The 14726-nt window shown below is 35.6% G+C and overlaps 1 protein-coding gene across 3 annotated transcripts in view; it reads right to left on the reverse strand.

Moving 5' to 3' along the window:
* Positions 1–2474: 2474 nt before the first annotated feature.
* LOC145268770 (dehydrogenase/reductase SDR family member 4-like) overlaps positions 2475–14726 on the reverse strand; it is a 69101-nt gene continuing 56849 nt past the window's right edge. For all 3 annotated transcript variants that reach the window (XM_080124374.1, XM_080124375.1, XM_080124373.1), the window contains exons 6-9: positions 14127–14178; positions 13235–13369; positions 3500–3555; positions 2475–2680 (exon numbers count right to left, since the gene is read on the reverse strand). In XM_080124374.1, the coding sequence (XP_079980500.1) occupies positions 2566–2680; positions 3500–3555; positions 13235–13369; positions 14127–14178 (358 nt within the window). In that variant the 3' untranslated portion in view covers positions 2475–2565. The remainder of the gene's footprint in view (positions 2681–3499; positions 3556–13234; positions 13370–14126; positions 14179–14726) is intronic.

Consider the following 14726-nt stretch of genomic DNA (forward strand, 5'->3'; position numbering starts at 1 on the left):
TATTTTGCAATTCATATACTTAAAAATCTCCTTGTGATTTGGAATCCTTTCAACTATCTATGACACTATGGTATCATGAATGCATGCAGCAAGGTGCATATTGCGGTGAGAGGGGGTGTTTGACTGGACGGGATGGGATGGAGGAGTGCAGAGAAATGCAAAACCTTAGCTAGGAAAATAGGACCAACCGCCGATATGTCATTATGGCCATGTTAAAAGCAAAGCAGATGTTATATTGTCTCAAAAATGGAGACAGATTTGGAATTATCTATGTCAAAAGAGATAATCGTATTAGAAATGACATTAGATGATAAAGGACCACACATACAGTGCTGAGCAAAGACAAACCCCTGGGGACTGCCAATAGATATCAGTGTGAGCAACCACCTCCCCCCTGCCAGGAAAGGGAGAGAGAGGTGTTGAGTGGACAAGATGAAGGGTAAGCTCCGAGAGGAAGAAAGAAAGGGTGTTTTTAACCACTCTCCGAAGGAGAGGTGGGGAAAAAGGGTTGTATTCAGAAAAAGGAATTCTAAAATGAGTAGTCATAGCCGGCAAACTGAACGGCTGGGCTAGTCAAGTGCTCCCGGGGCCTGATGTTATGATGTTAACTAGTCTGTGTTAATGGGAAATCTGTGACTTTACTGGTCTGGTCTTACATCGTTTCACTGCTATAGTCAGTCACCTCAATTTAGACAGTAGCTGTTATGAAGTTATGAAATTAATAGTTTATTGTTATAAACCGGAGTTTTGTTTGTTTGTGGTGAGGACTCTTCATTTTGCAGCAAGCCGCAAGGACCGGCGGAGTGATTGATGTACCTGGAGACTAACTACACAGGGTAGGAGACGATTGCGTCGAGAGGCAAAGCGCCCCACCATGAAAACACAACAGGTGAAGACGATTAACAGGACAACTTGTGACGGGACCATGTAAGTTCAAAAAAACACCTGTCATATCGGGTGCAGTCCGACAAGGTTAGCAACACCCAGTGTGGTTGGTGCAGGTATCGGTCTCGTTATAATTTATTCCTGATTATTTGCAAAGTTTGTGTGAATGTGTTTGTTAGTGTGTATGCGTGATGGCGTGTTTGCATGTTTTTGTGTGTATGTGTGCATGTGTTGGAGTACATACGTGTGTTTCGTGTGTGCTTGTTGCATCAATGAGCAATGCATGGTTTGGCGGTTACAGCTAGTTTACAATAAAATCAAACTTCACAACAACATGATCTGCATATTTATTATTCTCATCGCGTTTAACTGAAAATAAATTTTGAATGGTTTTATTTATGACTTATAACATGGATGAAACTTGGTTTTTATTTACTAACTTGCATAGTAGTTCTTACTAAGTTGAATGGAACACATTGGTGCTTTTGTCCAATGGAATCAGAATTATGTAGAATTTTTGGCTGCTGAACCACAATAGGTGTGTAAATATTGACTATATTTCTATTTATATTGTACGACAGTCTTTCTTTGCACTTTATGTCTGCATTAGTTAATGGTTTATTTTTACAGTAAAATATGTCCTATAATGCAACAGAATTGAATTAATGCATCATAATGAACTGCAACAAACCGTAAAATAATTTTAATGTCTATACCTGATTGACAGAATAGTAATTTCTGCAATTTGTTAATTTCTTTAGGCAGCATTTAATCCTTTGACAAAATTTGTCCCATAAGTAACACACAGTTTTTGTTCTAACGGCTTCACTAGAGTAGATGAAATTTTCATGGTTGGGTAGATCCCCTCAAGATTCAAACCTAATACCAGACAATTATTGCCCCCCCCCCTTTTTTTTTGTTTTTTTTGTGTGCTTAGAGCATTCCAATTATTTCCTAGCCTATATTAATCAACCTGAATATTGCACCAATTTTTTTTTTTTTTTTTAAATCAATTTTTTTTTATTCATGTGCAGATGAGAAAGGTTTGAAAAACACAACACTGATTGGTACTTCAGCTAATTTAAATATAATTAGCATAATTCTCACTTTTTCAAATAATTTAGTGCTTGTCCAAAATTCTTTTTATATTAAAAAACAAAAGAAAATTTGTATAATGTATGTACTCATGATTTAAAGAAAATATCATACACCAAAAATCACGTAAATTGATCAAGTAGTTTTATTTTTAAAGAAAATCATTTTTTAAGCGAATTTGAGTTTTTCCAATGTTAAGAATATTTTGTTTTTAAATCTCACAAATTTGAATTATTTAGAATTATCTCCCTTGTTCCTTCAGACTGTTTTCATGGTGGCATCACAAGATTCTCTTATAAGTTCCTCATATAAAAATAAAACTAATTGATTAATGTAATTTTTGGTGAAAGACATTTTTTTCTGTCACGGTACATCATATAGATTTTTATTTTTGTTTTGTTTTTTTATGTAGGAGGAATTCTGAACAAACACCAAATTTTTTTTTTTTTTTCAAAATGTGTCGGAAGGAAAGTTTTAAACAATTGAAAACACAGTTGACTTAAAAAAAACAAAAAAAAAAAAACATGGTTTTATTTCTTTGATATAATTATTTTAATTAGTTTGGATAATTGTGAAAAGATTGGTCTACAAAGATGACATCATCCCTCCTGCTACAGTAATCGTCTCTCCTGTGATGTAACGAGCATCATCTGATGCTAAAAACACAACCGTGCCGGCGCATTCATCAGGTGTTCCAAACCTACAAATAAAATTGCAAAATAATGAATTTCACTTTTAATTAAAACAAAATTTATCCAGATTGACATCGATTATGCAGCGAATTTTGAGATTATAAAATGTTTTTAAAATATTCAATTTTTAGTGTAGGGTTCAATTTATCATACAGAATTATTTGAGTTATCTTCCTTGTATTTTTTTTTATATATAAACTTTTGTTTACCCATTGCTATTGTAATTAAGAGTGAGGGGAGTTGGGCAGCAAGATGAATAATTGTGAACAATTCAAGTGATCACTCAAGTTATTCTTAGCAACATTAAGCAACATGCGTTCTCCCGTCTGAAAGTTGCACAGAAGTTAAAACAAACCTCTCTTTTCTGGCTGAGCTTTCAAACTAAATGTCCATCTGGGAACAGACTTCACAAACCCAGCCGCCATGTCAATTAACAATAATAGAGCAGCACAAATAATTTGGATTATTTAAAGTACTCCTCTCATTTTTGTTTAAAAATAAATTTCTAAAAGTTATCCGACACGACTTAGCATGTAAACAGGCATTAAACTGATGATAACGATGATTGGCATCTGTTCGAGACGCTTTTCAAAAGATGGCGTCGTATAAGCATTTGCCTTCAATTCAAACAGTTTCTTCCTTTGGAATGATAGACTTTGAAATTCCCTCCCTGTTTCTTACTGCTTTGACTGACCTAACCTGCAGAAGTTTAAATGTAATGTGAATAGACATTTTGCTACTCAACTCCCCACAATCCCGTTAGGCATAATCCCAAATAGTAGCTCAAAAAAAAAAAAAAAAAGAAAAAGAAACCTGCAATAACAAACCTGTTCATAGGAATCAAATCTAACATTGCCTGCGACATATATTCATTAGCTGTTAACTGAAAAATAAAGAAATTTTTTTTTTCATCGAAAGAAAATAAAAAGATGTAATGAGTGATTCAAGCAAAAATTACAATTCTGAACGATCCATGGCGTAGTGGATAAAATATTTGGTAAAATTCAGTTACACACTTCTGTAAGTTGAAAGTTCAATCCTCAGAATAGGTGGCACTCAAACTATGAATGCAAATCCTGCACTCTTCCCCGGTGGGCTTTCCTGAGGCCACAGTCCTAGTTGATGGAGGGTCAGCTGATGGTCTACTTGTGATGCATGTGTGATACTCTGCATAACCTCCTGTTCGGCTTCCCCTAACCTAACTGAAACTCGTTAAAAAATATGATGACAGTACAATCTAAAAATAAGCTTAAACCAGGCTTAGGGTCAAACAAATCCAACTTGCCTCCTCCCTTGAGGCTTGCATTCACAAATATCCGTGGGCTTAGAACTAATTTAGCTGATGTTGAAGCATTTCTCCTAACAAATACCCCGGATATCTTAGCACTAAGTGAGACTAACCTACACTCCTCCATCCCCTCTAACGACTTTAACATGCCTGGATATCTCCCACTCTGCCGTAAGGACTCTGACAGACATATACACGGACTTGGAGTTTACATTCGTAATATCCTTCCCTTGACTAGAGAAACAAACTTAGAAACGGATGATCAAGCCTTTATGTGCTTTAGACTAATCATGCAACACAACATTAGCTACTTTTACTTTCTCTACCGCTCTCCCTCGACCCAAGACTGTACCATAATAAACAAAGTATCTGACAGCATAGACACAGCACTCTCCTTCGACACTAGCACCCAAGTACATGTATTTGGTGACTTTAATGTCCATCACAAAAACTGGCTTGGATTCTCTACTTACACAGATGCAGCAGGCAGCGCAACTCATAGCTTCTCTGTATCTCACTCCCTATCGCAAATTGTTACTTTTCCAACCCGTTTCCCTGATCAGGAAGAACAACACGCATCACTATTAGATCTGTTTTTGACCACAGTTCCTGATGATTGTGTAACGAAAGCCGACAGCCCACTTGGGAACGCTGATCATGCAGTTATAATGGTTGAAATCGCCCTAAACTCTAGACCCAAAACTGAAGAGCCAGTGCTCAAAACAACGAGATATTATAAAAAGGCTGACTGGGAAGCAATCAGAGATCTTATCAGAGACGCCCCATGGGGAAATATTTTTTCTCTTCCTGCTGAACAGTGTGCAACCGAGACCACTGAATGGTTCAAAACTGCAATCGAAGCGCATGTTCCCATGCGGAAATTCTATAGCAAGCCCCACTCTCCCCAATGGTTTACCTCGACTTGCGCAACTGCCATTGCTCAAAGGCAGCATGCATTCCACAGGTTTAACCGACATAAGTCCAGTTCAAACAGACAAAAGTATATAGAAGCTAGAAGTAACGTTAAGAAAGAAATAGCGACAGCTAAGAGGAAATTTACAGAAACCACTAAAAAACGCATCGAAGCACAAAAACTAGGAACTCGTGACTTCTGGAAAATCTACAACAGTGTAGTAAATAAAGGGCAATGAACAATTCCCCCACTAACCAACAATCACGAGGTTGTTTGCTCAGCAACCGAAAAGGCTAACATGCTTGCCAGTCGGTTTGCCTCAAACTCCACACTGGACCCTCTCAACCACCCCCTACCTCAATTTCCTATGTGGACAGACGCCACGCTAGACGATCTGAAAATCACCCCTGCTCATGTGCATGCTATCATAAAAAACGTTGACACTTCAAAAGCATGTGGACCCGAACTCATCCCAGCTGTGCTATTAAAAAAGTGCTCAGCCAAAGTAGCTCCAGTTCTCTCCAAACTCTACAACAAATGCCTTAATGAATCTTGCTTTCCGGGCTGTTGGAAAACTGCTTCTGTGGTACCAGTATTCAAGAATTCTGGCGAAAGAACTGACCCATTAAATTATCGCCCTATTAGCCTCCTCCCACTTTTTGCCAAAATATTTGAGACCTTAATTAACCATGCTCTAGTCCAGCACCTTACAGATTCTAAACTTCTGACCGACCAACAATATGGATTTAGACAAGCCCGTTCCACAGCAGACATCCTCACTGTAATCTCTGAACGCATATACCATTCACTGGACAAAGCGGGAGAGGGCAGAGCAGTAGCTCTAGATATATCTAAGGCTTTTGACAGGGTATGGCATGAGGGTCTCCTCAGGAAGATTAGATCATACGGTATCACTGGTAGAATACTTAACATAATTAAATTCTTCTTAGATAAGAGAAAAATCCAGGTTGTCCTCAACGGTCGTACATCTAAACAATATGATATAAATGCGGGAGTGCCCCAGGGATCTATCCTTGGACCTCTACTGTTCCTGATATTCGTAAATGACCTCCCTGACAAAATTGACTCTGAGATTGGCATATATGCTGATGACACCACACTCTATAGCAGGCACGACAGAAAAACAAATGAACATATATCTAAAGTAATGGCAGAAACACTAGAGGATGACCTCCAATCAGTAGTGGAATGGGGACAAAAATGGATGGTCACGTTCAATGCCGCCAAGACTAAACTGGTTTCATTCAATAATTACAAGAAACCTTCTCTACCACCTATAGCAATGGCCAACGACTCTTTATCTGAGAGTACGTCTTTCAAGCTCCTTGGCCTAACGTTCACAGGAAATATGAGTTGGAACAATTACATCGAGGGCATTGCCAGGGCCGCTGCGAGGAAGGTGGGCTCTCTCTACCGTGCTAGAAAACTACTAACACCCGAAAGTATCCTGTACCTCTATAAGGCCACTATTCGTCCATGTATGGAGTATGGCTGTCATATTTGGGCTGGTGCATCGGCTACTAGTCTCTCGCTCCTTGACAGGGTTCAAAAGAGTCGCAAATCTGATAGGCCCTAAACTGGCATCTAAGCTTCAGCCTCTGTCCCATCGACGAAACGTTGCATCCCTCTGCCTGTTCTACAAGTATTTTAATGGTGAATGCTCTGATGAACTGCAAGCACTTGTGCCCACACGACGTAAACACCCTCGACAGACCCGACAAGCTGCAAAATCCCACCCCCACACTGTAGAGATCCCTAGATGCAAAAGATCTTTCTACTCCAGTAGTTTCTTCCCCAGAACTGCTAGACTTTGGAATTCCATTCCAGGTCACTGCTTCCCCAACTGTACTGACATGCATGAGTTCAAGTGCAACGTGAACCAACATCTTGCTGCCCAAATCCCTACATAGTACCCCAGTAGATGTTTCCCCTGATAGTAGCCCCCTACACCAAAGTGGCAATGTGCCTTGTTTGGGGTGAAAATGTAATAAAAAAAATTTAAAAAAAAAAAAAAAATCATTTAGGATTTCTACCCAATCATAACTGATGGAATGAGATAATGCTGCAACTGTGGATTTTGAACAATCCAAATAATATGAATAAAGCAAGGATCCATATTTGGATTCTTCAAACTATTCTCATCTTAAGTATAACTTCTGATCTTCTGATGTATCTTGTCAAACTTGGGAATCTTTTGGTCAAACTCTGGAATCTACACAGAATTTCCAGCGAAACCTTTTATTTAATCCGTGGGGGTAGCATGTTCTCGTTCCATCAGCTAAGACTGGGTAGAAGTCATTGGTAATTCGCAATTACATTTTTGGATTGCTCACACTGAGGATTGAACATTCAACTGCCAGGAACTTTTACAACTGAATTTCACCAAGTACTTTATCCATTGCGCCACGAATCCTTGCTCAAGAATCCATGGTGCAGTAGATAGAGTACTTGATAAAATGAAGTAGTAATTTTATTTTTATTAATAAAATAAATTCAAGCGATTAATAGGAATTTGTAGGCATTATGATAATCTACAAGACTGATTCTGAACTCTATTTTTGAAGAGCTATTTTAAGGGGGAGTTAATTGGTGATGAATTCCAAAATAGTGTTGTGAAATCATCAATTGTCATTTAACCATAAGATTATTTTTTTAAATAAAACTACTTGATCAGTTTGTATCTTCTTTCCATCACTGTTTTTTAATTTCTGTTTTTTGTTAGGAAGGGGGATGGTATGAACATGCACTGGAATCAGATTAGAGATCAGTCAAGAACTTTTTATGGAAATAACGATAGAGTAGATAAAAACTAACAATGTCTCTTCTGTGAAAAAGGGGCTGTAGGTAACAGAAGAGATCAACCCCTTCCCACTAGATTGCGAAGTCTATTTTAAACTCTGTCAAGACAAGAAGGAATGCTTTGAATAGCACCTCCACAGATGTGGCAGCAGCATTCCATACTAGGATGTATCCGATCCATATATATGTAGACGATTACATCAGTCGAGTCAGAAGTAAAATGATCCAGCCATTTTTTTTTTCAACAATTTTAGCAATAAAATAAAATATAAACTGGATATTTCTAGAATGAAAATCATGTGACCATTCAGTGAATTCAAGGTGACATGATTATATTTTTAGAGTTGTTATTTTGAAATTGGAGACAATGGTTGTAACTTTTTGTTAAGGAAAAAACGGAGTCAGTTTAGTTAATCTATATAAATAAAACTGTAGATGTTGTCTGTGTGTAAATATTTAGCCGATAAACTCTTAAACTTAACAAGAAATAGTAATCATTACTAGGATATCAAAATATTCTCATCACCCTTTTGACTCTCAAGTATATATCCGATGCAGTTAACCAACCGAGAAGCACATCACTCTATATAAAAGCATATGAGATATCAATGGCTACACACTCGAGAGTCAAAACAATGAAAAGAATATGCTGTTGTCCTGGCCCTAGTCATCATACACCAATGATGGTTTATAAGTAAAATGTTTTTCAATGAATAACACGTACAGAAATGTCGGCAACTTGAAATGCAAAATGTTTTTCGATGAATAACACGTACAGAAATGTCGGCAACTTGAAATGCAAAATGTTTTTCAATGAATAACACGTACAGAAATGTCGGCAACTTGAAATGCAAAATGTTTTTCAATGAATAACACGTACAGAAATGTCGGCAACTTGAAATGCAAAATGTTTTTCGATGAATAACACGTACAGAAATGTCGGCAACTTGAAATGCAAAATGTTTTTGGATGAATAACACGTACAGAAATGTCGGCAACTTGAAATGCAAAATGTTTTTCAATGAATAACACGTACAGAAATGTCGGCAACTTGAAATGCAAAATGTTTTTCAATGAATAACACGTACAGAAATGTCGGCAACTTGAAATGCAAAATGTTTTTCAATGAATAACACGTACAGAAATGTCGGCAACTTGAAATGCAAAATGTTTTTGGATGAATAACACGTACAGTAATGTCGGCAACTTGAAATGCAAAATGTTTTTACATGAATAACACGTACAGAAATGTCGGCAACTTGAAATGCAAAATGTTTTTCAATGAATAACACGTACAGAAATGTCGGCAACTTGAAATGCAAAATGTTTTTCAATGAATAACACGTACAGAAATGTCGGCAACTTGAAATGCAAAATGTTTTTCGATGAATAACACGTACAGAAATGTCGGCAACTTGAAATGCAAAATGTTTTTCGATGAATAACACGTACAGAAATGTCGGCAACTTGAAATGCAAAATGTTTTTCAATGAATAACACGTACAGAAATGTCGGCAACTTGAAATGCAAAATGTTTTTCAATGAATAACACGTACAGAAATGTCGGCAACTTGAAATGCAAAATGTTTTTCGATGAATAACACGTACAGAAATGTCGGCAACTTGAAATGCAAAATGTTTTTGGATGAATAACACGTACAGAAATGTCGGCAACTTGAAATGCAAAATGTTTTTCAATGAATAACACGTACAGAAATGTCGGCAACTTGAAATGCAAAATGTTTTTCGATGAATAACACGTACAGAAATGTCGGCAACTTGAAATGCAAAATGTTTTTCAATGAATAACACGTACAGAAATGTCGGCAACTTGAAATGCAAAATGTTTTTCGATGAATAACACGTACAGAAATGTCGGCAACTTGAAATGCAAAATGTTTTTCAATGAATAACACGTACAGAAATGTCGGCAACTTGAAATGCAAAATGTTTTTCAATGAATAACACGTACAGAAATGTCGGCAACTTGAAATGCAAAATGTTTTTCAATGAATAACACGTACAGAAATGTCGGCAACTTGAAATGCAAAATGTTTTTCGATGAATAACACGTACAGAAATGTCGGCAACTTGAAATGCAAAATGTTTTTGGATGAATAACACGTACAGAAATGTCGGCAACTTGAAATGCAAAATGTTTTTCGATGAATAACACGTACAGAAATGTCGGCAACTTGAAATGCAAAATGTTTTTCGATGAATAACACGTACAGAAATGTCGGCAACTTGAAATGCAAAATGTTTTTCAATGAATAACACGTACAGAAATGTCGGCAACTTGAAATGCAAAATGTTTTTCGATGAATAACACGTACAGAAATGTCGGCAACTTGAAATGCAAAATGTTTTTCGATGAATAACACATACAGAAATGTCGGCAACTTGAAATGCAAAATGTTTTTCGATGAATAACACGTACAGAAATGTCGGCAACTTGAAATGCAAAATGTTTTTCGATGAATAACACGTACAGAAATGTCGGCAACTTGAAATGCAAAATGTTTTTCGATGAATAACACGTACAGAAATGTCGGCAACTTGAAATGCAAAATGTTTTTCGATGAATAACACGTACAGAAATGTCGGCAACTTGAAATGCAAAATGTTTTTGGATGAATAACACGTACAGAAATGTCGGCAACTTGAAATGCAAAATGTTTTTCAATGAATAACACGTACAGAAATGTCGGCAACTTGAAATGCAAAATGTTTTTCGATGAATAACACGTACAGAAATGTCGGCAACTTGAAATGCAAAATGTTTTTCAATGAATAACACGTACAGAAATGTCGGCAACTTGAAATGCAAAATGTTTTTCGATGAATAACACGTACAGAAATGTCGGCAACTTGAAATGCAAAATGTTTTTCAATGAATAACACGTACAGAAATGTCGGCAACTTGAAATGCAAAATGTTTTTCAATGAATAACACGTACAGAAATGTCGGCAACTTGAAATGCAAAATGTTTTTCAATGAATAACACGTACAGAAATGTCGGCAACTTGAAATGCAAAATGTTTTTCGATGAATAACACGTACAGAAATGTCGGCAACTTGAAATGCAAAATGTTTTTGGATGAATAACACGTACAGAAATGTCGGCAACTTGAAATGCAAAATGTTTTTCGATGAATAACACGTACAGAAATGTCGGCAACTTGAAATGCAAAATGTTTTTCGATGAATAACACGTACAGAAATGTCGGCAACTTGAAATGCAAAATGTTTTTCAATGAATAACACGTACAGAAATGTCGGCAACTTGAAATGCAAAATGTTTTTCGATGAATAACACGTACAGAAATGTCGGCAACTTGAAATGCAAAATGTTTTTCGATGAATAACACGTACAGAAATGTCGGCAACTTGAAATGCAAAATGTTTTTCGATGAATAACACGTACAGAAATGTCGGCAACTTGAAATGCAAAATGTTTTTCAATGAATAACACGTACAGAAATGTCGGCAACTTGAAATGCAAAATGTTTTTCGATGAATAACACGTACAGAAATGTCGGCAACTTGAAATGCAAAATGTTTTTCAATGAATAACACGTACAGAAATGTCGGCAACTTGAAATGCAAAATGTTTTTCAATGAATAACACGTACAGAAATGTCGGCAACTTGAAATGCAAAATGTTTTTCAATGAATAACACGTACAGAAATGTCGGCAACTTGAAATGCAAAATGTTTTTCGATGAATAACACGTACAGAAATGTCGGCAACTTGAAATGCAAAATGTTTTTCAATGAATAACACGTACAGAAATGTCGGCAACTTGAAATGCAAAATGTTTTTCAATGAATAACACGTACAGAAATGTCGGCAACTTGAAATGCAAAATGTTTTTCGATGAATAACACGTACAGAAATGTCGGCAACTTGAAATGCAAAATGTTTTTGGATGAATAACACGTACAGAAATGTCGGCAACTTGAAATGCAAAATGTTTTTCAATGAATAACACGTACAGAAATGTCGGCAACTTGAAATGCAAAATGTTTTTCGATGAATAACACGTACAGAAATGTCGGCAACTTGAAATGCAAAATGTTTTTCGATGAATAACACATACAGAAATGTCGGCAACTTGAAATGCAAAATGTTTTTCAATGAATAACACGTACAGAAATGTCGGCAACTTGAAATGCAAAATGTTTTTCAATGAATAACACGTACAGAAATGTCGGCAACTTGAAATGCAAAATGTTTTTCAATGAATAACACGTACAGAAATGTCGGCAACTTGAAATGCAAAATGTTTTTCAATGAATAACACGTACAGAAATGTCGGCAACTTGAAATGCAAAATGTTTTTGGATGAATAACACGTACAGAAATGTCGGCAACTTGAAATGCAAAATGTTTTTCGATGAATAACACGTACAGAAATGTCGGCAACTTGAAATGCAAAATGTTTTTCAATGAATAACACGTACAGAAATGTCGGCAACTTGAAATGCAAAATGTTTTTCAATGAATAACATGTACAGAAATGTCGGCAACTTTAAATGCAAAATGTTTTTCAATGAATAACACGTACAGAAATGTCGGCAACTTGAAATGCAAAATGTTTTTCAATGAATAACACGTACAGAAATGTCGGCAACTTGAAATGCAAAATGTTTTTCAATGAATAACACGTACAGAAATGTCGGCAACTTGAAATGCAAAATGTTTTTCGATGAATAACACGTACAAAAATGTCGGCAACTTGAAATGCAAAATGTTTTTCGATGAATAACACGTACAGAAATGTCGGCAACTTGAAATGCAAAATGTTTTTCAATGAATAACACGTACAGAAATGTCGGCAACTTGAAATGCAAAATGTTTTTCAATGAATAACACGTACAGAAATGTCGGCAACTTGAAATGCAAAATGTTTTTCGATGAATAACACGTACAGAAATGTCGGCAACTTGAAATGCAAAATGTTTTTCGATGAATAACACGTACAGAAATGTCGGCAACTTGAAATGCAAAATGTTTTTCAATGAATAACACGTACAGAAATGTCGGCAACTTGAAATGCAAAATGTTTTTCAATGAATAACACGTACAGAAATGTCGGCAACTTGAAATGCAAAATGTTCATTTCGACTTGCCGATATATTTCTGTTACTTTTGCACATGTGCAAATTCATTCATAGCTTTAAATGGATCTATCTGCTGATAGCTTAAATGGTAGCTTAAATGATAGCGAACACAGCTTGAGTGCTAAATGTTTTGGCTTTGATTCTAGCTGAATGTATCAAAGTTGTTGTTTTTTTGTTTTTTTTTAAACCAGTACTAATATATTATAATATTCCATAGAGAATTGGCTCTGTAATAATAAGAAATCTGCACGAATTAAAATATATTTAAATTTTATGACTGGGCAAAGCAACCCCTGCCCTGCTAGTAATAAAATAAAATATTTTTGTCTTTCATGAGTGAATCTTTTTTTCAGACACGAATCTCACATTTTTAATTTGGATGTTTGTGTAAATAAAAAATGTTTTCTACTTACGGCTTTGCTGAAGTTCGTTCTGATAAATCCTGGGGCAATAGCATTGACTCTAATATTCATGGCGGTCAATTGTGGCACAAGGGCTTTCACCATACCCAAAAGGGCAGTTTTACTAACAGAGTAAGCTCCGATCACCTTCCAAAAAAAAACAAAAAACAGGGTGCTTGTCAAAAAATAAACAAAAATCTGTATTATGATGTACATAGTCAGGACAGAAGGAAACTATCATACACCAATTATCTTTTTAATTGATCAAGAAAATCAAATTTTGTAGCTAAGCAAACAGTGACAATATTGCAACACAATCTTAAAACAAAGGAGATAACTCCAAATAATTCAGACTTGTGAGATTTTAGAAAGCATTTCGTAACATGGAGACAGTGGAAAAAGAAATTTGTTTAAAAAAAATCAAATCTATTAGGTTTCACACTGTCAATCAAGCTCCAATCCCTGTTGCATCACTGTGCCTGTTTTACAAGTTCTTTAATAGAATGTGCTCTGATAAACTTGTACTCCCTCAACAAATACCCTACAGACCTGTCTAAGAGCAAAATCCCACCCCTTCACAGTTGAGTTTCCTAGATGTCGGAAAGTCTTCTACTTTAATATTTTTTTTCCTTCACACTGTTAGACTTTGGAATTACCTCCCTGCTTTCCTGACTGTACTAACATGCAGAAGTTTAAATGTAATGTGAACAAACATCTTGCTGCTCAACTCCCTACATAGTGCCCCTGTAGATATGATTCCAAATTGTAGTTCGATTACATGCAAGTGGCAATATGTCTTGTTTGCGATGAACAAAAGTAAAAATAAAAACGTAAAGATGAAACGATCAATGCTAAAAAAAATGTGGATAATTTTCATAAAATAACTGATTCATAAAATACTTACAGCTGATGGTTGATAGGCGACGATAGAAGAGACAAAGATTATGGAACCTCCACTGAAAAAAAAAAATTTATTTAAAAAAACAAAGTAAAAAAAAAAAAAAAATGAAAAGTTTCTGTATTTTTGAGATGAGGATAATTTGTATTATTTTGATGATTTGAATTACTATTCGCATCTTCAGAATTATTTGCATAACATTTCAGTCAGTACAGTCCGTAAGGACCCGTGGTGAAGCGGATAAAGTATTTGGTAAAATTTTGTTGCAAGTTATTTGTGATGGAACGGTTCCAATATTTTTCCCAATTCCGATACAATTACCGATTCCAATTCTTTATAAATCTCTAAATATTCAACTATAAAGTTGCTATTTCTTTCTCAATTACTATAAAAATATATGTAAAATATGCAAATATTTTCTCACATGTAACGAAAACATGTGGGGTTGATCTATAGATTTTATCTTTACTGTTAATGTAAAATCAACAAATATTTATTTTATTATTACTAACAGCAGTGAAAGATTTTGTTCAAAAAAAAAAATCAAATAAAAAAGATAATTAAAAGAATCGTTTTTGGCATCATAAAAAAAACGACAAATTTTTC

The sequence above is a fragment of the Euprymna scolopes genome, chromosome 44, assembly GCF_053919585.1.
Source record: "Euprymna scolopes isolate OS-2025 chromosome 44, ASM5391958v1, whole genome shotgun sequence".
NCBI classification, from domain to species: domain Eukaryota; kingdom Metazoa; phylum Mollusca; class Cephalopoda; order Sepiida; family Sepiolidae; genus Euprymna; species Euprymna scolopes.